The 27,633-nt window shown below is 40.7% G+C and overlaps 1 protein-coding gene across 1 annotated transcript; it reads right to left on the bottom strand.

The window, feature by feature from the left end:
- Positions 1 to 870: 870 nt before the first annotated feature.
- Positions 871 to 27,448, bottom strand: prr7 (proline rich 7 (synaptic)). Its single transcript, XM_072375652.1, has 3 exons — positions 27,162 to 27,448; positions 13,418 to 14,817; positions 871 to 4,101 (listed from the first exon to the last, which is right to left on the bottom strand). The coding sequence occupies exons 2-3, from the start codon at positions 13,749 to 13,751 to the stop codon at positions 3,539 to 3,541; spliced, it is 897 nt and encodes a 298-aa protein (XP_072231753.1). The 5' UTR covers positions 13,752 to 14,817; positions 27,162 to 27,448; the 3' UTR covers positions 871 to 3,538.
- Positions 27,449 to 27,633: the final 185 nt, after the last annotated feature.

Below are 27,633 nucleotides of genomic sequence, written 5' to 3' on the forward strand. Positions count from 1 at the left end.
GAGAAACTCATCCATGTATTAATCTCCAGTAGACTTGATTACTGGAATGTGTCTTTGAACTGGACTTCCCAAAAAGAGCATTAAACATCTGCAGTTCATCCAGAACGGACCAGGACCAGGACTAAGAGATCTGAACACATCACACCAGTTTTAAAATATTTACACTGGCTTCCAGTCAGTCACAGAATAGATTTTAAAAACCTACTGATGGTTTATAAATCCCAGAATGGTTTAGACCCAAAATACACCTATGATATGTTCAGAGAATATAAACCTAGAAGAGTTCGTAGATTTAAGGACTCAGGTCAGCTGGTCCAGTCCTGAGTCCAGACTAAACTTGGAGAAGCAGCATTTAGTTGTTATGCTGCAAACAAGTGAAACAAACTGCCAGTGGGTACTAAACTTTCAGCAAATGGAGACATTTTTAAAAACATTTCTTTTCTCATGTGTCTATGCATGAAATTTGCACGATATCTTTTAATTTATCTCGACTGTTGCTTGTTTTTAATAATTTTAATTCATTTTAATTATTTTATTTGTTTCATTTTATGTTCTTTAATGTATTTTTAATGCTTCTTCCACTCCCCACTGCAATGCTTTTATTTTATGTAAAGCTCTTTGAATTGTTTTGTACATGAAATGTGCTATACAAATACATTTGACTTGACTTGACTTGACTATTGTGAGTCACAACAGTCACTGTGAATACTAATTAATGACAATGTTGTTTTGGAAATTGTGCCTCTTTTAAACCAGTAATTACAAGCTGATATTTTCTTTGTAATGTAGCAGTTTGTGTTGGACCCTGAATTTAATATGAAACATTTAAAGAATCCGAGAGCTGAAAGGACCACAGCTTGATATCTTTCCAAATGTTTTATTGAAATCCTTGAAACAAGTGACTCATTAAGAGATCAGAGTAAGTCAGATAAACGACTTTGATACATGTCAGTGATAATGGTTTTACTCAGTTTTGTGTCTGACAACATTGTTAAGAGCTTTTTCTTGGTACTGGATGTCATGTCAGGAGGAGAAAAGGTCACAACAGAACCACATGATTAAGAAAGGAAGACAGGAGGTAAAAAAAAATTTAAAAAACAAGGAGGAGAATCAATTTGTAGCTGAGAGATAAAAAAAAACAAATATACAAAGATAATGTAATGAATAATTTATCCTCAAATGTTACAGGTTAACACATAAGCCAAAGTGTTTTCACAGGAAAATCTCTCTTGTTTGATCAGAGATAAAAGCAGCAGTGCTGTATCACACTGATTGTAAAAGGATCACAGTTAGATCACAGGTTAATGTTGAAGTCCAAAGCAAAGACAGTTCAGATGAAGATGCCTCCAAAATCCAAACAGACTGTCTTTATAGGATGTTCGTTTGTACAAATGGAAGAAATTAAGGTCAAATAAAATAAAGGCTAAGGGTCTCTCTTGGCATGGAAATGAAAAGATGAAAATGCAGACCTCATTAAAAATGTCTCCCTAAATATTTGTATAATGATTGCCTGTGGTTCTTTGTTTTTCCAGGTTTTTGATCTTACCAGCTGTCTATAAAACAAATGTACAACCCCGATTCCAATAAAGTTGGGATGCTGTGTAAGAAAAACAACAACATAGTGATCAAAGGTTGAGAGTAAGACAATTTACTAAATCATGAAAATGATTAGCTCAACTTGAATTGGATGGCTGCAACACGTCGCAAAGTCCAGACTTCAACTTGTTTGAAATGCTGTGGTGTGACCTTAAGAGAGCTGTGCATAAACCAGTGCTGTAAACATCAATGAGCTGAAGCAACGTTGGAAAGAAGAATGGGCCAAAATTCCTCCACAACCATGTGAGAGACTGATAACGTCAAACAGAAAACCATAACTTCAACTTATTGCTGCTAAAGGGGGTTCTTCAAACTGTTGGATCATGGGGTTCACTAAGTTTTTTACACACTGCTTCTGTGTTTTGTCTCAGTTTTTGTTCAATAAATAATGACAGTGTGATATGTCATGTGTCGTTATTCATCTCAGGTTGTTTTTACTGAAATTTTAACAACTGATGAGGAGCAAAAGATTTTCATTCTTGTTTATTGTGTCCTGAGAATTGAAAGAACGTACTTTTTGTTCAAATGATTGTGTGAAAACTGAAAATTGTGTTAACATGCACGACTCATCACAGTGTAAAGACATCCAGTCCTCCCTGACAAAGGTCCAAAAAAATTAGCTTTTTTTTTTCTCTCGGACAAAACGCAAACACATCCTCTCTGCTGCTGTAGACTCAAAATTCAAAATGTGGTGTTTTCTGAGAAAACCGAAAAACAGGAATTTTAAACCAGGACAGCCTTGTTGATCTCTACTGGAGTTTGTTGGCACATCTCAACCAACCCCTGTTAATCAAAACAGTGTGAACCCACTGGTGGAGATACTAAATTCTTACTCCTCCCATGTGATGGTTTTAACACTACAGGCGATCTCCTCAGCTCCCCATTACAAAAATAATCTCAAACACAACAAGAAAGCAGAAATAATAGCAAAGATTAGTTTTATTTTCCCAGTTTTGCCTCTTTTTTTAACTCTATAAATCACAGGAAGAGGCCTTGTAGATGAATATATAAGAGAAAAAACATTTTTTCATAAAGATTGAAAGAATACATTTGTACATGAAAAATGTCTTTTTCCAAAAAGAGAACCAGCTGACGTCATCCTGTGACCACAGAAAGGGTTCCTATCAACCATAGAGATGACACTGAAAATTACAAACTTCATGTTCACTTGGTTTTGTGGTCATTGTGTTGTACCCCAGCTTTCAGAACAGTTCTGGTCCTAATTGGCCTTCAGCTCAGTGTCACAAACAAGATGGTCGTGTCCCAGCGAGTGTCACCGTGTGCTCTTTTATAAGCGTTAATGCTCACAGTCCTTGAGAGGACACAAGCGGTGAGCAACGTCTTTAAAAAAAAAATCAGAGCAGATAAAGAAGGAGAGGTCGTCGTAGGCAACAGATAGCTCCCCGGAGCCATGGCAACGCCAGGCTGGTACAATAGGTTGCTCAGGCGCAGAGAGAGGAGACGAGATGAGGGATGAATGAGAGGGGAGGTGGAGATGGAAACAAAGATGAAGGGAGTCTGGATGTAAGAGGAGACTCAGTTGTGCTGTTTGTTGCGCTCCTCACCTCGTTACCGCTTCTTCTCTCTCCTCCTATGCTCTTTAAAAGGTCTTTGACTCAATTAGCTTCAACATCATGACAGAGTATCTTTGTGACTCAACCGCACCAGTTTGAAACAGAGTGGGATAGCCTCCTTTACTTAATCCTGGCAGAGTAAGACGCGGCTCAGGCCCACAGAGCTGCAGGGAGAATTGACCTCCTGAAGCTTTTGCAACACTTTAATCCTCCTTTGGCATTCTGGGGAATAAAATCTCTACTTCTAGCAGCATTTATGTGGCAAACACTGAGCAATACATGAGGTCACTTTAAAAAAAAAAGACTCATTGGAGATCTTCAAGTTCTTTAACTGTCCAATTTTCCAGTTCTCCCATTAGCATCCACACCTAAACAGCAGTGCTCCGACCCAGCAGAGGGAAGGCTGTTGGCATGCCGCAGCCAGGCTCCAAACCTCTTAGTCTGTGGACCCCCTGAAGTCCTTGCAACCCTCCCTGAAACCCCTGTAGCCCCCCTTGAAGCCCTTGTATTCCACCTCGCAGCCCAAGTCCATCATGATGAGTCCTGGTTTCTCTGCGGGGCATGGTCGCCATGGCGGCAGCAGCCTGAAGCGAGCGGGCCACTGGTGGGGTGAGGTTATTATGGTTCAGATCCATGTTAGATAGAAGATGACCCAAAGAGTCCCAACGCTGAGACGAAGGCAGGCGAATCAGGGAGGAGTAACCCCGATCAGGGAACACAGTCGCCGTGGGAGGCTTGCTCGTCTCTGATGTGAACACCGGAGCCGGATCACGACTTTCCCTCAAAGGCTGCCGGGCGGCATTTTGGAGCGGGGCGGGCTTCAGGTAGGTTGCTCCTCGTGAGTCGGCCAAGACCTCGCTGTAGGGGGGAGGAGGATCCTCCATCAGGACTGCATCCTCATAACAAGGCGGCTTCCCGAATACGTCTGTGTCTGAAAGTAAAAAGAAGAATAGAAGTTAAAGACAAACAAAGTGGAAAAGCTCACAGAGGATATGCAAAGACCAGCTAATTATGTTTCAGAACATTAACTCACTAAGACACACTATGTTGCCTCATATGTCGACATAACGTTTGGTTTCAGAGCTACATTTGATGACAACTGGCTACTTAAGAGTTTTTAATTATCAACCACTTATCCAAATAAGTTGGATTTCTTGGTCAGTAATTAGTGAACAGTTTCCCCCAAAGTGAGATAGTACTGGAAGAAAAAAAAAGGGTGTTTAATAAATAAATATATAAATGCGAGTCATCCAAGTTATGATAAGAGTTTGATTAAAGGCAACTTGACTTCTTCGTCTTGATTCTTGAAGATGTTTAAACTTGTGGTTCCCAGAGTTTCTAAAAGAAGAATGGGAGGCAGAGCCTTCAGTTATCAGGACCCCCTCTTGTGGATCCACCTGGCAGTTTGTGTTCAGGTTCAGGTTCAGGTTCAACTAGAGCTGAAGAAACCTTTTGGGTGAGAGGTGAAACATCTTCAAGAACCAAGCAGAAGTTAAGTTGCTCTTATTTAAACTCCTAGGGTGATTTTAAGTTTCAACATCCCACCTTCTGAGAGACACTAAATGGGACAATACTAAGGTTTGAAATGTCTTCAGAATTCAACAAGTCAACCACAGCCAATTCAGCAGTGAGGACACGTCTGAGAGAGGCAGTCTGTCAGTTTCTGAAGATGGGGAATGGTCACGCCCAGGCTTCTGTTTTTGCCAGTCACTCGGTTCATACTGCACCCGACCTTGATTTCTATCCCTGCAGTCGGACAGCCTGTGTCGATGTGGTGTCTGGTGGCTTCCTTCAGCTGATTTCAGTCTAGCCTGGCGCTCATTGACGAGCTTCTGGTAAACCTGGTTTCCCTTTAGTAAGTGAGGTGTCATCCCCCGTCTCTCATCACAACATAGAGGTCCTTGAATCACGTTTAGCCTAACCCCTTCCCTGAGACTCTTGGGACACACTACCAGGTGCTAATGCCTCTGACCACACAGCTCTCAGTATCATGGAGTTACTCAAACCTCTCCACCCATTTAACCTGGTGTCAAATAGTCCCTCCAAGTTGGCAGGGTGGGGGGTGGATCTTTGCCTCAAGAGGAGGAGTTTAAGTATCTCAGGATTTTGTTCATGAGTAGCAGCTTAAGGTTACTACTACTATTTTTAATAGTCCAAACTTAACTAGCAGTCTTTCAACTTTAAGCCCTTACCAACCTGCCAACCTACCAACGCAGTCCAGAGGCAACGGCTGATAACTAAAATATTTCTTACAAAGCCAACCAAAATCACGGCTGAGCCAGAAAGCCATGAACCAAAAACAAAAGGAGCAACGTGGATGTGAAAAACAAGAGATTGATCTGACAAGGATCTGACAAAGAGTGAACAAAACCTAAGGGCTTGCATACAGGGATTGATGAGAGAAGTTGTGACTGACTGAGTGGAGATAGGTGTGAAAGTGGAGCTGATGACCAAACAGCAGAAAAGGCTTGGACATCTCGGAGTAATGACAGGATCTAAACACAGATCCATGCTACATGCTAACACAAAATACCAACTGGGAACAGAAATCAGAGAGTAAATCAAAGAAAAAAATCCTCTAATCAGAACAGCCACACAGGTTGTTTGTTCATACCCTTAAATACAACACGTTAGGAGAGAAAGCTGATGACAAGCTGGGGTTTGGTGCCTATCATCAACATTATACAATGAACACAGCCTTAAAAAAACTGTGTGGCTGTGAGCACACACTTAGTTTTCAGGTCATAACCCAAAAAACTGTAATTATCACCTGCCTGCTGGGTTACATGTGACACGGTGCTTTGCTGCAGGAACAAGAACCATCAGAAAACATCTGCTCTCTTATATCATTCACTCTGTTTTCAGGCTCGTTCTGCCTCTCTCTGAAGACGTTTTCCGCAGCATGTTGTACGAGAACAAACAATCATACAGTATACTCCCATTATGGAAAAGGTGATAAGTAAATTAAAATCGCAGCCTTCAGCTGATCTGAATGGTGTTAGCGCTCTGGTTTAGTGGCACACTGTGTTATTTAAGTCTAAAGTTACTCCCAATTTGCTTTGCAGTGCATTCAAATATTCCCACAATGTGATAAAATGCCAACAAACCGATAATCAAATACATGTTATAGACGTGAGAATAAGTTACAAAACACTGGATGTGTCAGCGACGACGCAAACTAATGATGAATCATGAGTTTCTGAGATCTCTATTCTCTGCTCCCGACTGAGTAATACTAAATTTCTATTATGTACGGCAGGCTGTAGTGACTGAGTGACAGAGGCTGTGATTTCAGATGCTGGTTGGCTGAGGCTTGACATTATCAGGAAAACTGTATTTTTAAGCAGCAAACTGTTTTTACTTTGATCTGCTATTAGATTTTAATCTAGAAGGTATATGGTCAAGAATCCTTACAGTATCTTGCTCATCGTGTGTGGATGTGATGAATCGAGTCTAATTCACTGTCACGGACAGACTTTAGATCCTTAGATCTTTAGATGTGTGCCACTAAACCAGGGCACTAAAACCATTCAGATCAGCCGAATGCTGCGATTTTGATTATCACCTTTTCCATTTGCTGTTAGATCCGAATAATGGGAACATACTGTATGATTCAAGTGTTTTTTGTTTGTTCTTGTACAACATGCTGTGTGTGTAACTTTTAAACTGTGAAGGTGTGCTGAGAAGTGAGGTTTTAGTTTTTAACCTTGATTCAAACCATTAACTTTTAGAAAATCTCCTTCCATTGGCAGTAACACAAGCAGAAGTACTGACTATTAAAAATTAAAGAGTGGCTAAAAGGACCCCATTGGGTCCCAGGATCCCCGGAGTGTTAAAATAAGTTTGAAAATCTCTGTGTGTACTGAAGGAATGCTAAATGCTAAATTAATTGAATAAATCAGTTATGACTCGATTGGGGGGATTCTTCTGAATTTATTTAAAAATGCTAAACATACGTGTCTTAGAGGGATCCATTCGAATAAGGATTCATTTTTCTCCAAGAAATGACACGGTTCTATTCAGAGGTCACTGAAATCATATTTCAAGATTCCTCTATGAAACATAATAAAAGTATTGTAAGGTTTCCAACTAACAGTAAAATGTGTACTGTTAGAAAACAGCTAATAGTGCTCTGCTTTGTCAGATGTTGTATAACCTGAACAGGAAATCCAGCTTTTTGCTGACATTTTCTTTGATTTTCTTCCCAGCTGGAAATTCCGAGTTAGCAATTATGGCTGAATGCAGCAACAGCCCAACACTTCGTTACAAAAAAACTTGGAAACCTTCGTGAAGCGCTTCTCCACTTAAGCGACAGCTCCTAACATTAGTATCTAAAAACTTAAAACACAAAGATGGACCAACGCTGAAGCTCATATGCATTTTTTGACTGATCTGTTAACCGCTGGATGGCTGTTATTTTACTTCAGTGTCCTTAACTACAGTGCTGTGTTTCAACAAACCTGGACGAGTTCAACACATGACATGCATCAAAAAAGTGCCTAAAAAACAATCGGTTCCAGACGAGGGAAATAAAGTGTTTTTCAGTTTGCTGTGTGAGCTCTCAGGGTATTTACTACATTTTCTTTCACATTTCACCATGTTTTGATGGTTACTGAGTGTAATTTGTGTCCAGATTTATGATATTAAATAAGGTAAACTCAGCAGATCAGAGGGGTGGAGTGGAGTCTGTGGCTCTCTGCACCTCCAAAAACCAGCTGCTATGAACAAAGCTGTAAAGACATCATGAAACAAAATGTCTTTTTGTCTACTAACAACATTTTTGCTGAATTACAATGCATAGAGAGGTACTTTCTGCTCCTCACCTGTTCTCTGCTCAGTGGCTCATTCATATCTGCTGCCAATTAAACTGGAGAGCTTCAGCTCTCCGAGGGGCTCCTGCGTCTCTGTTTACCAGCGGTTATAACACACGGCAGTCAAAAGTTCAGAGTGATCCTCAAACTTGGACGTAAGAGTCATGAACTACAGTCAGCGGACTTTAAGTTGGGGGGGAATTCATGTGCTACAGGTGCTAAAGCATGAGTTAAGTGAAGCAGATGTAGCAGATGCAGCTTCCTGTCACCGTTGTGAAAACAAAGTGCTAATCTCTTGAGGTATTTTAGCAGCATGTGAGTCAGCTAACACAAATTAGTTTGACATTTTCTTCTTGAAGTTATTAAAGCAAGAAGCAGCTGAGTTTGCTATTTGTGCTGCAGAGAAGCAAAGAACAAAACAAGGTTTGTGAAAAGCATCTATCCTGCAGAACACTCTGACCTGACAGAAAGCCTGTGGGCATAATTTAAGACTGGTCTCTATTTCAGTGTTTTCTGGGCATAAAGGCTTTTTAAACCCCTCTGGACTGCAAGTAACTGTCTTACAGCAACTTTTTGAACAACTGAAGCCAGTTCCAGGCCTATGAATCCGCACAGATTCTGATCGATATCTCTCGACATGCTGCAGAAGCTCTTCTGCTCCCTGCTTCCAAAGACTTACAGTAACTCATCTTTGTTTAGAAAAGATTTTCCAAGCAAAAAGCCAATACGGTTGTACTGTTAAATCGACTGACTGTGCTGCACTTCAGTTTCTTTTTTGAGCAGTAGAGGTGGTCAGTAGTTTCTCAGTAGGGTTATATTTCCTCAACCTGAAAACTAAAAACATTTTGCAACCGAAGTTTCATAAAGTAAACCATCACTGTTCTGTAGCCACCCCACAGACATTTCCTGACACAAATATGTGCTGAATTTAATTCAAATAAGTAGAATATACACGGTTTCTATCAGGGAATGAAGTATTGATGCATACCAAAACTGTGCGTTTCTTTGTGTCAGGCTGTAAACTTGTTCATTTCTGTTGTAAGGTTGGACATTTTCACTTCCAAGCTGTGGGACGGGCATTTAAGGAATTTGTCTATGTCATGTTTGATATATTCTGAGGTAACCTGCTGAACTTTAGCAGTCTGCATTCACCTGTGCTGTCCAATGATGAAAGAATAATAATAAGAAGAATGACCTCCTCGGGTAAAAATCCTGGTCATTGTTTGAGAAAAGAGACCAAATTGGGATGCCAATTTTGCCAAAAAGAGTTTGAGTTGCATTTTGCTACATGCAACATTCCTATTGGTCAGGCAGTAGACGTAGATCATATCAGCAGTCAGACAGTAGGATGTTCCTTCTAAATATCTCACACAAAATCTTTAGTTTTTTAAATAAAGCTGACAAAAATGCATTACTGGGTCGCAGCTGGATAGGGCTGTAAAGAAGGCTGGCTTTTCATTTCAAGGTAAAATCTAGTAGTTCTCTATGAGCAATTTTATAGTTTGGAAGTTATTTACAACTATCGTGGACATCATATGGCAATCTGTTGGTTTCCTTCACTGGGCAACCTTTTTTATTGGCTTTGTATGAATAGGATTGGATTGGATTATGATTGAATTAGAATGGGATTAAAATTGGCTTGAAATGTACTGTATCTTTGAAGTGCCTTGAGATGACATTTCTTGTGATTTGGCGCTTTATAAATAAAACGTAAAAGTGAAAGTCATAGCTTACTATTACTGATTGAGACGCATTTTTTATATAATTTTCTGTATTTGTGCTCTCTAAGCTGTAGGATACTTAAGTCCAAACAATTTTTTGTTGAATAGTAGTAAGTGCACACATGCTTTTGCATTGGCACCCTTAATGAATGACAAATACCTGTGTCAACCTGAGGTATATTTGAAAAACGATCCATGTATTTGAGGATTTATTGCAACAACATCAAGCCACATGCATCATTTCTCACAGAACTCGTGTACAGTCACAATAACAGACATCAGTGTTGGAAACTAGCAGCTGTTTGCTGAACTGTTGCCATGGAGCTCGATGTATTTATGGATGCAAACGTCTTTGTGTGCATGTGTACCTGGCCACAATCCATCACTCCCCCATCATGCTTGACGAATACCTACAAGATCTGACTCTCATTGTTTCTCCGCTCTGCACTCGCTCTCCTGTAAATCTCTTTGCTGTAAACAATACTAGCAGCTGCCAGGATGGCTTTAAATAAACATCAACCGCACGGAGACATCGACAGAGGAAACAAATGGAACTGATGTTTCCACGCGGAAAAGGAAGGGTTAGATTGAGGCTCTAGCATAACCTCTATGAGGACAACATGTGTGACTTTATGTAATATGATGCATTTGCTTCACCAAACAGATTCTGTAAATCATCATCTGTTGCAGCTTTCCTGAAAAAAAAAGTTTAAAAAAACGATTCAAATAAAATAAGATCATTCCCGAATGGCCCTAGTGGCGGGCTGTAGCAGTAACTCATGAGAGATTTTCCACTGAGCTTTGTCTGTGAAAACTGATTTTTGAAACATAGTTTGGATGCTCTGCTGCTAAAGGACTTACATCTGGCAGTTTTATGTATTGGTTATGAGTAACCATGCCACCAGAAAGGTGGTTCACACGTGGAAGCAGCTGACTGAGCTTTCCAAACCTTAAATAATGCCCAGAATAAGATTCCAAGTTAAAGAAGAGATGCTGAGAATGTAGTCATGAGGAAGATGGACAGAAACTATGAGAATGTTATTAGATTTCAATTGAGTGATGTTTAAAAGTAGCCAAGTGACAACCAATGTAATCTCAAGGCAGTTTAAAGACTTAGTACAGCTGAAGCTGGGGGAAGGCTGGAGCCTATCCCAGCTGCCATTGGACGAATGGCAGGGTACATCCTGGATGGGTCGCCATCACAGGGCTATTTAGAGACCAAAAGAGACAAACAACCATCCAATCTAATCAACCAACAGATCACATCAGAACTTCTCCCAATCATCACAAAAAATGCAAAATCACTGCCAAATCAAATGGACAGTCTTGGAGCATCAACAGTGGGAACATCGAGAATGCAGAATTATGTGTTTCACTGAGACACTGGCATAGGAACATGCAACTGCAGGCTAAAGTGAAGAAACAGGAATTGCATGTGAAGTAATGGCTAACGGAAACAGATGTTACAGCGCTGCCTGTGAGCATTTCTTTCTTCTTTTTCTTAATGCATTATTTGTTTTATGCTATGTCTGTCATGTAAGTGTTGAGACAACGTGTTTTATCATTTTCTTGCAGTTTTACTGCGTGTGACGGCTACGTCTCAACAAAGGCAACACGCGTATCACTTGTGAAGGACTTTATGCTGTCTGCTTCGCTGCGCTCAACTTGATCAGTGAGGGCAGAACAACCATGCTTTGCCTTCTGCTAGAATTCCAACCTTTCCAGCAGTTTGTTGTTTATTTCCCATTTATTTTCCCTCAGTTTTACTCTGCGACAATAGCATTTCCCTTTGGGAATTAATAAAGATATTATTCAATTAAATTAGAAGCTGTAGATTTCTACCTCATTCTAAAACATCCACATCTCAAAGGTTTCAGTGTCCCTATGTCCTTGTTTCCAGGCTCACACACAACTGAACTGTTCTCAGCTGTTTAGTACCTGCTTCCCTTTTAGCTCTGCTGCTGCCTGGTTACTAAACCTCTTCATCAGTCTCCTTTCTGAACAAGACTCCAGCAACCTTTTGTTTTAGCCTTTACTGTCTGTCTTTTGCATATCTTTGTTTTGCTCCTCCATTTACTTTCTTTAACAGTCTGGATATTATTTTCCTCTGTAGATAAATTGCTCTCTCTATCCCAAAACATTTTATTTGGGTACACAAACACAAATGCTGTGCAATCAGAACCCTGACAAGAAAGAAAACCTTGTTCGGGATGCAGTTTGGAGGACTGGCTGTTTTGTTGTCGTCATTTATCGAGAAAACAGTAAAACTTTTGGGACCCAACAACAAGATATTTTCCTTGAGGGGAATGCTTCACGAAGAAGCAGGAGGAAAAAAGCATAGTGATGAGAAACTGCTCCAGTGAGGGAAAGATGTGTAAAGCTGAACGCTGACTCTACTTTCTGCCTCCGATTGTCTCTTTCTCCTTTTCTTTCTATTTATTTTTTGTCGTAGACTGGCCGCGTTGTCGTTCATTCCGTCATGCTCGGCCTCCACAGCCGTCACCCACGCCTCAGCGGCAGCTGTCAGTGTGACGCCCGCGGGGGTGCGCTGCCCGGCAGGCAGGGGGTGGAAGCTGGGAGCCGTGGCTAAAAACTAAAAAATCTGACAGTGCATAATGCAATCCTCCTCCTCTGCTTCTCTGTCTGCATTCAAACTGCTCAATCGTATATAGACTTTATTATCTTTTGAGCTAAAGGAGCCAAGTTAAAGATCACTGAGTTAATTAGCTGAGTTCCAGGAATGAAACGTGGCTCATCAATATGGAAATCATCACCTGTCCTGAGTTTGCAGGTCAGACTAATGGATGTAGTGGTGGAAACCGTGTGTTAAATAAAACCACAGAGAGGAAACTGATTGTTTTGGGCACAGCTGAAGCTGGATATGTGCTGGTAAGCAGGTCTAGGATATTTAATTTTTTTAATTTTTTTTTTTTGTCACTCATGTTTGATTGCTTTTGATGGGTGAGGTGTGCCAAATCTCTAAAACGACCAGAAAATCTCGTAAGAAACGTAATTATACAAGGAAAGAGCCACAGCCTCTTAGAGTGATTCTTGCTGTTATCAGGGTGTGAGTGATTCAAATGCAGCAGTTATATAGCCTTAAACAGAGTTCTGGGTGACAAAGTTCAGCGTCAGTCAGAGCAGGTGGTGACTGGCTGTTTTTCCCTCTTGGCTTACCGTAGTTGTTTCGGAACAGAGCAGAGTTACCAGGTCTGGTTAGTATGAGCAAAAAGGCAGTTAGTCGTTGCAGGGCATGTAGCAGACTTGTTGCCTAAGTGTACGTACTTCTTTAGGCTTGTTCCACATTAGCATTTTGCCCATCTTACATAGTTTGTCTCCTCTGTCTCTCTCTTTCCTTTTTATGCTAAACTGACACTCAGAGAGACAAGTCAAAATGGCACCACTAATGCAGTTTATAAACCTTTATAAGCCTGTTTTACAGGCTATGAGCAGCAGAAACTGGTTGCATGTAGATTTACTAAGAGTGCAATCAATGCACATCATGTAGCCCATCACAAATAAAGAAAGAAAATCAACACTATTGACATTAACGGGGATTACAGGAAAGACAAGATGGAGAGCAGGTAGAAAGTTAGAGCGCTCCTAACCCAAATGACATTGAAAAACATGTTTTAGCCGATCTGTGTGTTCTCACCTGATCTTGTTGTAACCTCTGATGGAAGAAGAAGAAGAAGAAGTATCAAAATCACATTACCTGGCATGCTGATCCAGGTTGCTTGTGGCATGGGGTGAGGAACCGGTAGAGGAACAGGCGGTGACAGAGTCTGAGGAGGGCAGAACTGTGGCGGCTCCCTTGGCAGCTGTGGAGGCGGTGGTGGAGGTGCAGGTGGGTATCTGCCGGGGTGGCAGCTAAGCGGCTCCATCTCCACGGTCCGCAGACACTGCTCTCTGAGCCGCTCCTCACGGCGATGCTTCAGCCTGCGCTGCAGGAAGCTGCAGAAACAGCAGAGCATGACGATGACGGCCCACACCAACCAGAAGCCGGCAAAACAGGCCAGGAAGGTATAGGTGCCCTGTGACATCACCATGGCGATGACAGAGGTGGTGAGTTCTCTCCTGAGGCAGGAAAAGGCCCCTTCAGATGGCCAGGAGGGGAGGAATTGTCTTCTGGATGGTTAGTTATTCTTCTTACAAACTGCGGCACAGTTTTGTATTTGGTGACTGAAAATACTGTCAGTTAATACTGATGAGGGAGCTGTAATCCAGGCCGGGTGTCAACGTCAGCAACGTGACTTCAATATTGGGTTGACTTCTGTTGGTCAAACCGTGTAGGATTCAGGTGATTTTCTTTTGCAAAAATTGAGATGTAAAATATTGCCTTTACAGTTTTTCTCCACTTTCGTGGACTGTAAGTGGAAAAAAGAAATCCAGAAGCAGTCACATGTCTGAACATTAGACTTGATGCTGTCAGAGACTGGGTTGTGTTCATTCAGGGTCTGCCAGTCTTTTAAACAGCAGCATTCTGATTCACTTCACAGCTGGTGCATTACCAAATTCTGTTTAAAAAAAGTCGAAATCTCAATGTTTTTTTTAAAAATCCACTATACTCAAACATTTAAGTTAAATATGTATCAACTCTTGGTATGGTAAATAATCCAGTTATTTGATCAGGAAACTTGAATACTATCATTATTTCTGTGTTTAAGTCATTCAGGAGTGACTCAGTGACAGAGACACAACAATCCCAAAGGACTAAAGGAGAACTCTAAACACTCTTCAGTGTTCCAGCTGCAGCGAAAGGCTCCAGCAGACTCCTCAATAACAAGATTTCTGTGGCGACTGGAAAGGTTTTCCTAATTCGTGACACAGAGTAAACTAACAGCATCATCACGATTGTTTTAGGCAGAATCTTAACTTCAAGAAAAGAGATTGAAAATAAACCAAAAGAATCAAAACACGATGCATGAACTGATGTGATATCCAAGTGACATCAGAAGCGCCAAAAACTACAGAAGTGATGTCTCTGCCACGTGAAGTCAAACAGCTGGTCCCGTCAGGGCCGCAGGACACACAGGTCGGGGGTCCGTCCACACTGTCGGGACGCCGAATTCCTCCCCCTCAGATCCCGACAGGACTCCTTGGCCTCAAGCTGTTCTACAAAGACACATGAGGAGCAGACGAGACCTTCATCAGGACAAATTCAGACAACATTTTCAACACAGTGAGAAGTAAAAACAGCGCAAAGGCGGTTATGAATCTCAGCTGTGCAGGCAGGACCACAATGCCGACCTCGGGGGGCGAGTATCAGTTTCACACTTCCACAGAGCAGCTTACAGAGAAAATATTCACAGGGATGATTCAGTGAAGGAGACGGGCTTACTGGGAACACATTTAAGAGCAGGACACGCTCCTCATTATTTCTTCCTTTTTGTTTAAGTTGATAAAATACTCCTCTTTCTTTTACGTTGAACCACCCATAAAAAGCTCTGTTACGATCGTTATCAATGACTCCTCAGAAAATGTCACTTGGGAAACAGCTTTTTTTAATCTGAGCATCAAATCAGCAGGATTGGAAAAATAAACTAACTGTCTTCTGATTTGAAGTCGCGGTGATACACTTTCAGATAAGTAAGGTTCAACGGATCCAGGGTGTTTTCTTGTCATCTGAATTAATTAACCCTAACAATCGAATGGTGTCATGACACTGGTTATCAACGAGGCCAAGCTTGTGCTCCTAAGAGTAACATTTTCAAAAATAAGCTCTTAAATGGTGAATTTGGGGAAACAGATTAATATTGTAATAACAGAATCTGAACAATTATTTCCAAGCATTATTAGAGCACCATACTATAAAATGGATACTGTTGTTTTTGAGAAAAATATGGTATTCTTGGTCATCCTCAATGTACCCAGCAGCTTTAGTGAGTTTTAAAGTAAGATTTCAACATGAACGGAGCCGTGAAATATTGTGCAACTTGTTAATGATTGACTCTAACCGAAGTTGGGCTGAAATGTTTGGTTTTATTTCACTGAATCAATGAATTTTTGGTCAGTCTTGTGTCCTTGATTATTGTCCTTTTGTCCTCGTTTGAATTAAGCATCGTCTGAGATTCTGCATGAACCAACTGGGAAAATAATTAGCGAATTAATGACAAAAATCAAAGGGTTGCAGTAAGACACGCTGAGCTCCACCACCATCAATTACAACAGTAAAATAATTACTATTAGTATTTGTAAAGAGTTGTTTTACTACTTTTGCTGCAGTAAAGCTTCTAAATACTTCTTCAGACCTGTGAAATCCAGCGTTTGTTGACCCATCCTTCTACGCTAACCTTTTACCCTCCATATAAAAGCCAATAATTTCCCAGGTCTGATGAAATAAAAGCCAAAATTTCAAGAAAGCGACAAATATTATCGCCTCACAACATGTATATATTAATTTCCATCATGTATATTCATGTTGCACCAACAGCCAAAAAAAGAAAAGAAAAAAAGTGCACTCTTGGCTCCTTCACACAGAGATTGCAACATGACGAGCCAAGAATGACAGCCTTATTACATCTCATTTGTTTGCCTTTTCTTGTTTATACTTAACCCAACAGAGACAAAGTTGGTGCGTGTTTTCTTGTCATGCTGGTGTTGCAGAATCAGAAGTGTGATGAGTAACACCACCCGTGTCTACTTTGACACGTTCTCAACTGCCTCAGCTTCGAAGTCGTGAAGTTTCAGCATCGCAACCATGAGTGGGTCAGTATACAAAACCAGAGAAGTTTGGAACAATCAGCTTCCCATCTCAGCAGCAGGGCTTTGACACCATTTTAAACACTGATGTTCCATGTCGCCCTTCTCTTTTAAGAACACTGGCATATATAAGAAACCACACAGGGGTGGATAGACTAATTGGGCTTCTTAGCGATCATCTGCAATGATCTCTGTGTGAAAGAGTCTGAATTTAATATGAACATTAGACTCACTGTAAAGTATTATGTTTAAGAAGCACAGCATCAGTGAATCACCAGTGGATCAGTGAAGATGCTCTGTTAATGTTGATTTTCACCTCTTTCCAACCAATTAAGGCTTCATAATCCAGACTTTTACATGACCTTTGCATAATATCCCCCTGAAACGGTATATTAGATTCAGCCCAATGAGCAGAAGTGTGTATTTCAACACAGCGTGAACTGATCTGACGCAGTCAGAAACAAACAAATGACACATTTTATTCAAAGAGCAGTTGGATTTGTATCTCGGTTTGTTTAGCCTGAGTGGGATTTCTGAGAGATTTTACCTTGAGTTTGTAAAATGTTTGCTTTTTCACTCGCTGTATTGTTCCTTCAGATATTGAATTCACAGAACAGACGTTCCTGCAGGGCTTCGTGTCAACGACCTCAAACGGGCAGCAGTTAATTAGACCACAGATGTCCATCTGTCCAGATCTGACTTCTGTGTGAACATTTGTGCTGGCAGATATTTTTAAAGCGGACTGTGCATGTGTCTGACTGGTGGTGCAAAGGTTAACAATTGAGGATTTAAATAGATAGCAGTGGTCAGAATCTCAGAGTTATATTTGATATTACAGCCCATATTAGAAATATAACTGAGTAAGTGTTCTTTCACTTGAACAACATTGTTCTTTCACTTGAACAGTCGCGACTGTTCCTCTCGCAAGCCAATTGAGAACACTGAGCCATTACAGCTCCTGCAAAACTCAGCTGCTCGTTTGCTGATGAGGACCAAAGACGGAGCACATATTACACCAGAATTAAGATCTCTGCATTGGCTTACTGTGTGTTTTTTGGATTGATGTTATTGGATTTTATGGCTCTCAATGGTCTTAGTCCAAAATATTTATCAGATTTGCCTTTGGTTTATGAACCTCCTTGAGGCCTCAGGTCCTCAGACGCTGGTCTTTTATTTATTCCTGAAGTCAGCACTAAAACACACAGAGAAGCATAATTTAGCTACTATGGTCCTCGTCTATGGAGCAGCCTTCCTGGGAGCCTGAGGGCAGCTGAGAGTGTTCATACTTTGAAAAAGAAACTTAAAACATATGTTTTCATTAAAGCTTTTAATTGAATCTCATTCATTTATACAGTTAACAATATTTTACTCACATTCAGTTATTTTTAATGATTTAATGTGACATATAATCTTTTTCTATTAACTATATCTTAACCCTCTTTTAGCCTATCTTAGTTCTACCAAGTCTTATTCTCTTGTTTTATCTATTTGTTTAATGATCTATTTTTATATTTTGACCTATTTGGCTTATTTATTTATTTTTTACTCTTACTGTTCTCATAACCACTTCTTCTCACTCATCACACCATTTTCATTCCTTATTTTCATGTCTGTGTGTATTTTCTGATTTCTGACATCACGCAGCATGACACAATTCATGCTGAGGCCACGAACAGGCTCTAACAGTCTAATATGAGTGAATACAAGCAACTTTAAACAATCTTTAGCATAGTTGTGCTAGCAAACATTTGATAACAAGCATCAAACACAAATTTTAGCTTATGCTGCATTTAACTTTGCTCCGTTCAGGATTTTTGGGACTGACCAGCGATTGCTGTGAGCAGGTCTGGTCAGTACCAGTCACATGGGGTATTTGAAGCCTTTGATTTGTGATTTAACATTATTCATGAATGAATATGCTATTTTTACCAATGCATGATGAGTATTAAACTTACATGAGAAAGTATCACGATTTGACAGAAGCCGTTGTATCATTAGACAACATGCGCCTATATATAATGTCTATTCAGTTCAGTTTTATTTATACAGCAACAAATGTTCAACCAATCATAGGGCAGCTATTTCTTAGATGGTTCCCCTCATGTTGGGAAAGCTTTTACTTCACAGGATGAGATACAACATTCTTTTAAATGCAATCAGCTGCAGTCTCTGTCCAAAATAGTTTTCTTTGATTTCTGGCTGTTGAATCTTTCCTGCTCAGCTTCCTACTAAAAGTTATGCTGGATGGAACCCAAAAAATATAAATATATTTATTTCCTTTTCTTTCATTCCTGCTTTTTTCGGCGGGAACTTTGCAACTTTCAGGACAGATCATGCTAGAACTATTTAAGCTATTCTTAAATGTGAAGCACTGTTGTTTGCTCTGAGAGGATAAAGATCTGGTTCAATAGCAGTGATTAGTGACTCCACACCTTTTTTTACAAAAATACACAGAACCAGATGTCACAGTCTATGTCATGTCACAGTTTATGTTTAATCATGTTTTGTTCTAGTCATGTTTTTCCCCTGTCACGTTCAGTTCACTCACGTCACCTGTCTCATTGTTCACAGCTACACCTCATTCACTGATCACTCCCTCCACAGTATTTAGCTTCCTGGTTTACTTTCAGTCACTGCAGAATCCTCACTATCCCTCCATGCTTTGCACACAGATAAGGCTGGTTTCATGCCTCATAGTATTCATAGCCGTAGTCTTGTTTTGTCATAGTCCTGTTTATTCATAGTCTTGTTATTATAGTTAATCATAGTCTTATCTTATTTCTTTCATAGCCTTGGTTTTTGTTAACATTAAGCATTTTTTAATCCGGCTCGGCCGCGCTTTTTGTTCTTGCCTTTTGCTCCCTATTTTGGAATAAACCTTGTTTGTGAATCGAAAGAGCTGCATCTGGGTCCTACCTCACCTCCGATCCTGACACCAGAAAACCTGGGAGTACGACTGCCCAGCTGAATCTTTTGGCTTTTGGTTTGTGGGACAAACAAAAAGAACTTTAAAAGCTTGTATGTCTGAACATAAGACTGCAATACGTACACAAAACATGGGACATAATGTACATCACCAAAGGCATTATCATCTCATTGCTCAACATAAACTTGTGAAGACAGTGAAGCCCTCGGGGATGTATGAAGAATTTGATTTGTCTTGTTTTCTTTGTTTTACATATCAGATGTTCCACGTTCCGCTAATCTGAGAGATGTTGGATTTTTTTATTCTGTTGACCTTCCACCAGTGTAATGTGTAGTGTACAGCTGAAAATGTAACATTTGGATATTTTTTGTCTTTATATTGTTGTAATTCATGTAGAATTAGTTTCTTTCTCTTTGATTTCACTACAAGTGTGTTATGTGGACACTTATTATGCTCAGCCCTACTCTTGTTTTGGCTGTCCAATAGGCTTGTAATGAGGTTCAACTACCTGTTCTATGACTTATACACACCTGGGAGAGTGATAAAATTGCATGCTTTCATTCTGTATCCGCTTGGACTCTCATAAAGACACAGTAGTATCGACATGTTCATCTGTTTGCATTGTAAAAGACCTTTTTCCTTCTTTGTCCCTATAAAAAGGAGTTTTGTTAACTTCTCTGCTACAGTTTTAACACAAATAGAAAGGAAACACCCCCTAAAAATTATATAAAAGGTCAGCAGGCCTGAAAATACCTCATCGTGTTATCAGAAGATCAGAGGAGGGAGTAACAGAAGTCAGATTGTTGTCCTGACTAAAGACAGCTTTTTAGAAGGTTTTTTTCTGCATCATGTCAGGCGGGGCACTGCGTGAACCTCCAAAACACTTCAGATCAGTTTAATCCAATGCAGATTGTCAAACCATCAAGCAGAGACACAACAACAGCTCCATTTAATTTAAAAAAATGACAAAAAAAGAAGACAAGTCACTAATGGATCCATCGTCTTTTAAAAGTTTAGATATCTTCACAAACTTACTAATTACTAATCTAAAAATGATTTGCTGTCCACCTTTTATAGCAAGCTGAGGTGTGATGAAAAGTGTTATCTCCCTCTTTCCACGAAAGGCTCCCCACAGTTGTGATTATTCTACCTGGAACCATGGCACTCTCATCCATTTTGAGAAAAGATATCCTTCCTTGCTGAAGTGTTTTTCTTCTCTGAGCCGGACACTTGTTATAGATAAACTCATAGCAGGATTGGAGCCTGTCTTCCTCCTCCCCTGCATCACCTCTGGAAGTCACACAGCAGAGTGTGTTGTATTTTAAAATTGTTCAGCGGGACTGACTCATCAGCAGTGCCTTCATGAGGTCGAGCAGCCGCTGATATTTCAATCTGCCAGCGCCACTATGGAGCAGAGCTTTTGTCCCCCCACGCGTGCAGCGATCTACATTCAGAGCGTAACCTCCGCACCCACGTGTACAACAACACAGCTACACCACATACTCACACTGTTTACACCACCCCCCTTTTTTTTATCTGTTGCATCTTAAAGGCCTGACTTAAAACTCTTGTAGAAAAAGGTATTTTTGAATTACAGCATTGAAGGGTGCACTCTCCAACCAAAGCAGGTTTTTTTTCCATCTTTTGTGACGAGATTCAATTAACCCTGAAATGCATGGCTTATTACCCCCTCCAGTGCTACATGCCTAACACCTTTACACGGGGCAGTCATCCTTTACGTACCAAAACCAATCATTAAAAGATTTCAGATTGTTTAGTTGACACCTTGTGGACCTCAATCTGGTGTTAGCAAGTAATCAGAGTGACCTGCACTGGACTGAAACAGGTGAGGCGCTTCCGGCATCTTTGTGTGAGTTTTAAAGCTGAAGTGGTATTGGTGGTCGGTGGCGTAGTGGGTTGTGCAGGCGCCCCATGTACAGAGGTTACAGTCCTCGCTGCAGGTGGCCCCAGTTTTGAGTCACTGGACGGCCCTTTGCTGCATGTCATTCCCCCTCTCTCTGCTCCATGTTTCCTGTCTCTCTTCAACTGTCCTGTCCATTAAAGGCATAAAAGCCCAAAAAATACTTAAATAAAAAAAAGTTGAAGTGGTTCTGATTGTGGTTCCTTTTTCTGGTTACAGAAAAGTAAAGTTTCTGAGATCGTCTGTAAAAGTGCCTCTTTTACAGTTAAGCTCTCACTCCCAGTTTATCAAATCTATAAGAAGCTGTCATTTGGTGTTTGTCCAAGACACGCTAGTTTCAAAGATTTTCAACCAAGAAAATGTCAGAACTACTTCAAGATTAACTTGTTCGGCATCAAGAGTGTTTCTAGGGAAATTAATTGAGTATTTCTCTGCAGTTATAAACACTGTGTAAACAAACTTGGTATCAAAATAAAGCTAACATTTGTGAGACTTTATCAGAGCCGGCTCAAACCGGATGTTCCCCTCCCACCCCTGGTACCGGGGTTGAAGAGGTTAAGAAGCAAAATTGTACTTTACTGACACAAAAATGAAGAAAATGAAATTCAATGTGTGCTCTTCTCAAGACTGAAAAACCTGCTTGCTTCTAAATTACAGATAACAGCACAACATTTGAACAGACAATCCAAAAACAAACTTGTAAACATCGGTTAAAACGTTGCTAATATAAGCTACAGTTCTAAATGTTTGCTACTAAAATCTTAGAACCGACACCAGCATTCCCACCTGTGGTGAGATGCTTTAACAATGTGGGCCGGTTCAACACATGACTCTTGACAAGATTGCGCTGAAAAAAATGGGTTCAGTACCAGCAGTCTGTGGCCAACTGAGAGAAATCAAAGTTTAGTCCTTTATGGGCTATTCAGTCGTCCTTCAAGAGTTTTTTAGTGTAATCTGTGTACAAATTCATGCTTGCATGGTAGTTCAAAGCTGTGGGACAAATCTCAAAAGAGACACACTCCACAGAAGAAAGGGATAGAGTGGCTTAATACACACCATAAAATCTGCTGCTATGAACTGGGCTGTTAAGACAGGGTTGAGTAGAGTGCTGTTGTACTGTCTTTCTATGTTTCAACCAAAGCTTGACACAACAACCTATTAAGACCTCAAGAGATAATGTCATTTTGGGAGGACATATTTATGTCTTTAACATGTACAAATGAGTAAACATTTGGGCATCCAGATGAGCATTCAGAACATTCTTTTTAAAGAAAAAGGAAAATAAACATTGATAAATGAGCCTCGTTGTCACCTACAACCTTGTTGTCATTTATCTCAGGTGTGGCTTTTTTAGTCAAAACTGGTTCAGTGCTCATAAAAATCAGCCCCGTCTTCTCCTGGAAATAATGTTTCATCGTTTCTTTTTATCAAAATGTCTTCAAAATCTACCTGAGCTGAGCTTTAAGATAACTTCTGAAGGTCTGCTTGTGTCTCATTTGTGAAAGATGCATAAAAAAAACCAATTCTTAAGTAGCTTTAAGAATCACATTTCGAACTTACACACCTGTGCTTCATAAACCTCAAATCTGCTTAAACTGATTCTACCTTGTTACAGTTTCCTCTTATATAAATGCTGCTAGCAGAAATTAAGGTGTACTCAGAAACAGCCAGGTTTACTTGTCTTATTTGACACAGTGGGTGCTTCTCATTATGCAAACATGTCTTCTAGCTGCCCTTACTGGCATCAGCTCCTCCCTGTGAGGATGAAGGAGCTGAATCTAACCACCAACATACAAATTCTTGGTTTCATAGCATCCGTCTTGATGATTGTTCAACTGTGAGTTACGTTTGAAGGCATGGGATTATGTCATGGAACGTGATATAAGACTTCAGTAAAAGATACACCATGTTTTCCCGCTCTCCTTCAAGATGCATTTAGGGGATCGGAAAATCCTCCATGATGGCAGACTAATCTACAGTATGAAAGCATAAATTAGCCTCATGACAAACATCCAGCGTATATGGAGAATCAGTTCTTCTTTAACTGTAAAAAGCTTTGACTTAAATGTTTGTGCATCCCAAAATCCAATACCTCAACATATCCAAAATCAGTTTTGTCAAGAAACAAGCTCACCTTCGCGTCAAAATAACAATCTAAAAGTCCTTAAAAATTACTTTTAGGATCATTTGCTAACATCAAACTTCAGATTAAAGTTGGTCATAAGCCTCATCTAAGGCTGGATATAGACTATAAGATTTTAGTGCTGTCCAATAAGAAATGTGGAAGAATTGTGACAATATATTTGGTCATGAATCCAAAAAAACACGTGTGGACTTTACAGCAAGACTTTGAACTAATTCATAGTGATTCCTGTGTTGAACTGTTGTCCTTCCCCAGACAAAATGTGAATAAATACTGCAAGGAAGAAATCCACTCTGAACTTTAACTTTAGAGACAGGATCAGGCTACAGGCTAATGGCTGAGGTTGTTTTTTCTAAAAAATATTTCAGGAATAAATATTTCGACAGGGATTATCCATTCATCCAATTTCTATACGCGCCTGACCTAACCCTGGGCTACGGGGGTAGCTGGAGCCTATCCCGGCTGTCGTTGGGCGAGAGGCGGGGCACACGCTCGACAGGTCGCCAGTCCATCACAGGGCCACACAGAGACACACAACCATGCACGCTCACAATCACTCCTAGGGACAATTTAGAGTCACCAATTAACCTAGCACGCATTTTTTCAGACAGTGGGAGGAAACCAGAATACCCGGGGAGAACCCACGCATACACAGTGAGAAAATGCAAACTCCACACAGAAAGGCCCCAGCTGGACATCAAACCTGGAACCCTCTTGCTGTGAGGCGACGGTGCTAACCACCACACCACTGTGCAGCCTTCAACAGTGTTTAATGGACCCAAAATAAAAAAAGCTCCATCTCCCTCCAGACTAGTGATACTCCTAAAGCATCATTTTTATCTTGCAGGGACTTCCTTGCTCATAACATAAAAGTCGCGGGACATGCTGCTGTGCAACATGAAGAATTTAAACAAAACTTTCCACAATGAAATGCACTTCAAGGCCTAACCATTATGTTTTCCTAAACTCAGTACTTTTAATACTTAACCATAACCAAGTACTTTTAAGCCCGGACAAAACAGTAATGTAAAAGTAAGGTTAAGCAAGTTCAAATAAGGAAAAAATTTAAAGAAGTAAGTGAAAAACAGCAATGATAAGGCTGGTCTCAAACATGAGTCCAATGTTTGGGAGTTTGGTATCTATCCCCCTTTCTATCCCCCATCCTCCTTATGTGATCTGTCATACCTCTTATAAGTTATCACTGTAAACTAACGTCTCCCTATCTGCGTTTACTTTTGGTGCGGCTAATGCGCCACCTAGTGCTGTAAAGGCACAGGGATAACTTGCTTTTAAATCACACATTAGAGTAAGCAACTTAATCTGTCATGGGCATAATTGTTCACATAATTGCCTGTGTACTATTCCTGGTGCTGCAGGATTCCACCAGGGGGCACCCAACATGAGCCAGGGCGGGCAAAAAAGCCTGTCATCAGCAGTGTTCACACTATGTTTCTCCCACTTTTCTCTCAGAACTGAAATGTTTCCAAAATTCCCTAGTTGTCAGCTACATATTACAACTTGCTAACACATAGCAATCATTTCTGAAGACATGCGCAATCGATGCTCCAACCACACACAGACACAACCCAGCCCTCATAAACATGTGAATCCGTAATTAAAAGCAAATATATCCCTGGCCAAAGACTAACTGACCCGCAGGCTTTTCCTGTAGGTTGGATGGTAAAGGGAGACGCTAATTTATTTTCATATGGACTTTAATGGCCTTTTCAAACAACACACATTGATGCCATGGTTGTGCTCTGAAACTTTTCACTTGGACTTGTTGCACAAACAAAGCAAATTAAGAGTGCATAGTGTGGTTCATGGAGCATAGAGGACGTCTTAATTCCCTGAACTGTATGACACAACTTTGTGGTGATCCTTGTTTAACAAACTGCCTTACAGAGGCTGAGTTTCTATTAGACAAAGAACTGTGAATCAGAATCGCTTCTATTGGCTGGTATGAAGTGAAACAACAAGGCTGTGGTGTCACCAGAGGGTGGCGGTATAAGCTACGTTGCTAGTGGTTGTAATTCAATACAAGAAGTAGTTGTCCTAAGAGGAAACAAACCTTAAAGAGGAAAAAAAAATGTGGTGGACAACCAAAAGGGGATAATTGAGAGAGCTCTTCTTCAGGTATTATTTTAATCTCTGAGAATATCTGGGTTATGGGTTACAGTTTATTATTTGTCAGCTCAGACCAGTAACAGCTGGTGAGCACAGAATTTTACATTTTGCAGGTCAGATTAGAATTGTGCATCAAGTCTTCTTCAAAACAGACCAAAAACCAACTTAAGCAAATGTGTGTGTGTGTAGGTACATATCTATATATATATTCCTGTATATTTCTTCTTTAGCATTAGTGGGAGGCTTTTCAAGATTTTTACTGTTTTCATTCACCTTTTTTTAACATTGTCTAAATGCAGTTAAAAAAAACTGTGACTAACTATCTAGTCACATAACATCAATGTGAAAAAAAAAACATGACCACCTGCCTAATATTAGGTGTGCTCAGCTCATCATCGAGACAAAAAGAGCTCTGACCAGTCAAGGCGTGGTAAAAGAACATCTGAGAGTGTCCTGGAGTGTCTTATACCAGGACCTTTGCAAAACATTCTTTAGGCCCTGTGGGTTGTTGAGATGGTCTTCGTGTACTGGGCTTGCTTCCAACGGATGCTATCAGATTGCATCAGATTGGTATCTGGAGATTTTAGACGCTCAGGCTCTTTGACATGCTTTTTAACCAATCCTAAGATGTTTTTGCAAGGCTCAATGCTGTCCCTCTGTGCTCGTTAGGGGAGTGGTGTTGCCACACTGTATGGCTGTGGGGGGACGATTGGTCTGCAGAAATGTTTAGGTAGGTGCCAAAGCGAAATCCATGTGAGTCCCAGGAAGCAAGTTTTCCCAGCAGAACGTTGCACTGGATCAAGATGATCCTCCGGTCAGTGGTTTTAATGTTGTAGCTGATCGGCGTATGTTACCAACACAAAGTGAAAGGATGCAGATGCACAGAGATCTGCGCCCCGTGGAGACTACACAAATTTGGCTTCCACTCCACATGCAGAAAGTCTTCACCCAGAAATGAACCAAATATGATTTTATCTGGTTCTTTGCACAGCAAGAAAGAAGAAAAATACAACTAGCTGTCGTTCCCACCCTCAAAACCATGTTACTCCATCAATTACTGAAGTGTTATTGTGTTAATATGATTATTCATGATCTTGGTGTTCTCCTCTCTGTTTTAATTGGCTCGAAAAGCCTCTAAATGTCACTTATCAACTTTCCCATTTTCAAAAAACTCCAGACCTGATGCGAACGTGTTGAGAACTTTTAGTCTTACCTTTAAAAAAAATAAAATAAATCTCATCCATCTCTTCATAAATACAGTTGTACGTTTTGTAGATGAACTTGTTCGGGAGCCTTGTGTGTTTGTGTGTGTGTTGTTGTTGATTTTTGCAGGGATCCGTGGTCAGCTTCAGTGTTTTGAATCGAGTCCGTGTCATCCAAAACACACTGATCCATTTCCACATTACGCCACAGCTCAGACTCACTGCTGCTGTCAATAATCTCTTCTTCAAAGGTTTCCTTCAGCTTTGTTATCCTGACACCGCTGAGAAAGACGTGTGTTTCTCAGAGGAGCCATTAACACCAAATATTCATGTTAGGAGTCTCAGACGTGTGTCCGCGCGAAGGTGATAACGTCCCCAAACATCATTAACTCTCCACAGGTCGGTGTGTGAGCATCATGTTTTCGTTGTAAAACTCACCTTTAATTCCTCTGCCGTCTCCGACTAGATGACGCACTCAACTCTCTTTGTGGCAGTCAAGTTTAAGCCCAAAAAATGTTCAACAAAAATCCCCCAAAAACGGTAGAAGCGCTTTCCCGTCACTGCTCCGCGTCCAAGTGCGCATCCACTGAGATGAGAGCTCCGCCGCTCGGAGCTGCGCGTCGTGTTTTGGACGTCAGAGGTGATAAAACGAGGTTTATCGGTTCACCTTGACAGCCCGGCTCCTCCCTCCGCCTCGCGGTCCTCTCCTTTATTCAGTCCCTCCACTCTCCTCTCATCACCGGAGCGCTTCGTGACACTCAGCCCCTTCTCTGTCTGTCTGCTGGACGGTAAGAATACAAATCAACCCGCCGGCAGGGGGTTTTCCAAGGACGCACGACTTGGCTGAGGGACACGTCAGCTGATTCAAACGCACACGAGCTGCATGTACAGTATTTTACTGCTGTCATGC

This window comes from Leuresthes tenuis, unplaced genomic scaffold (assembly GCF_036924035.1).
Source record: "Leuresthes tenuis unplaced genomic scaffold, fLeuTen1.0.hap1 SCAF_21, whole genome shotgun sequence".
NCBI classification, from domain to species: domain Eukaryota; kingdom Metazoa; phylum Chordata; class Actinopteri; order Atheriniformes; family Atherinopsidae; genus Leuresthes; species Leuresthes tenuis.

Excerpts from the sequence above, each read along its gene's own strand:
- prr7 (XM_072375652.1), bottom strand. The coding sequence starts at position 13,751 with ATGGTGATGTCACAGGGCACCTATACCTTCCTGGCCTGTTTTGCCGGC. Across the intron at positions 4,102-13,417 it reads AACCTGGATCAGCATGCCAG|ACACAGACGTATTCGGGAAG; the intron begins GTAATGTGATTT and ends TTTTACTTTCAG.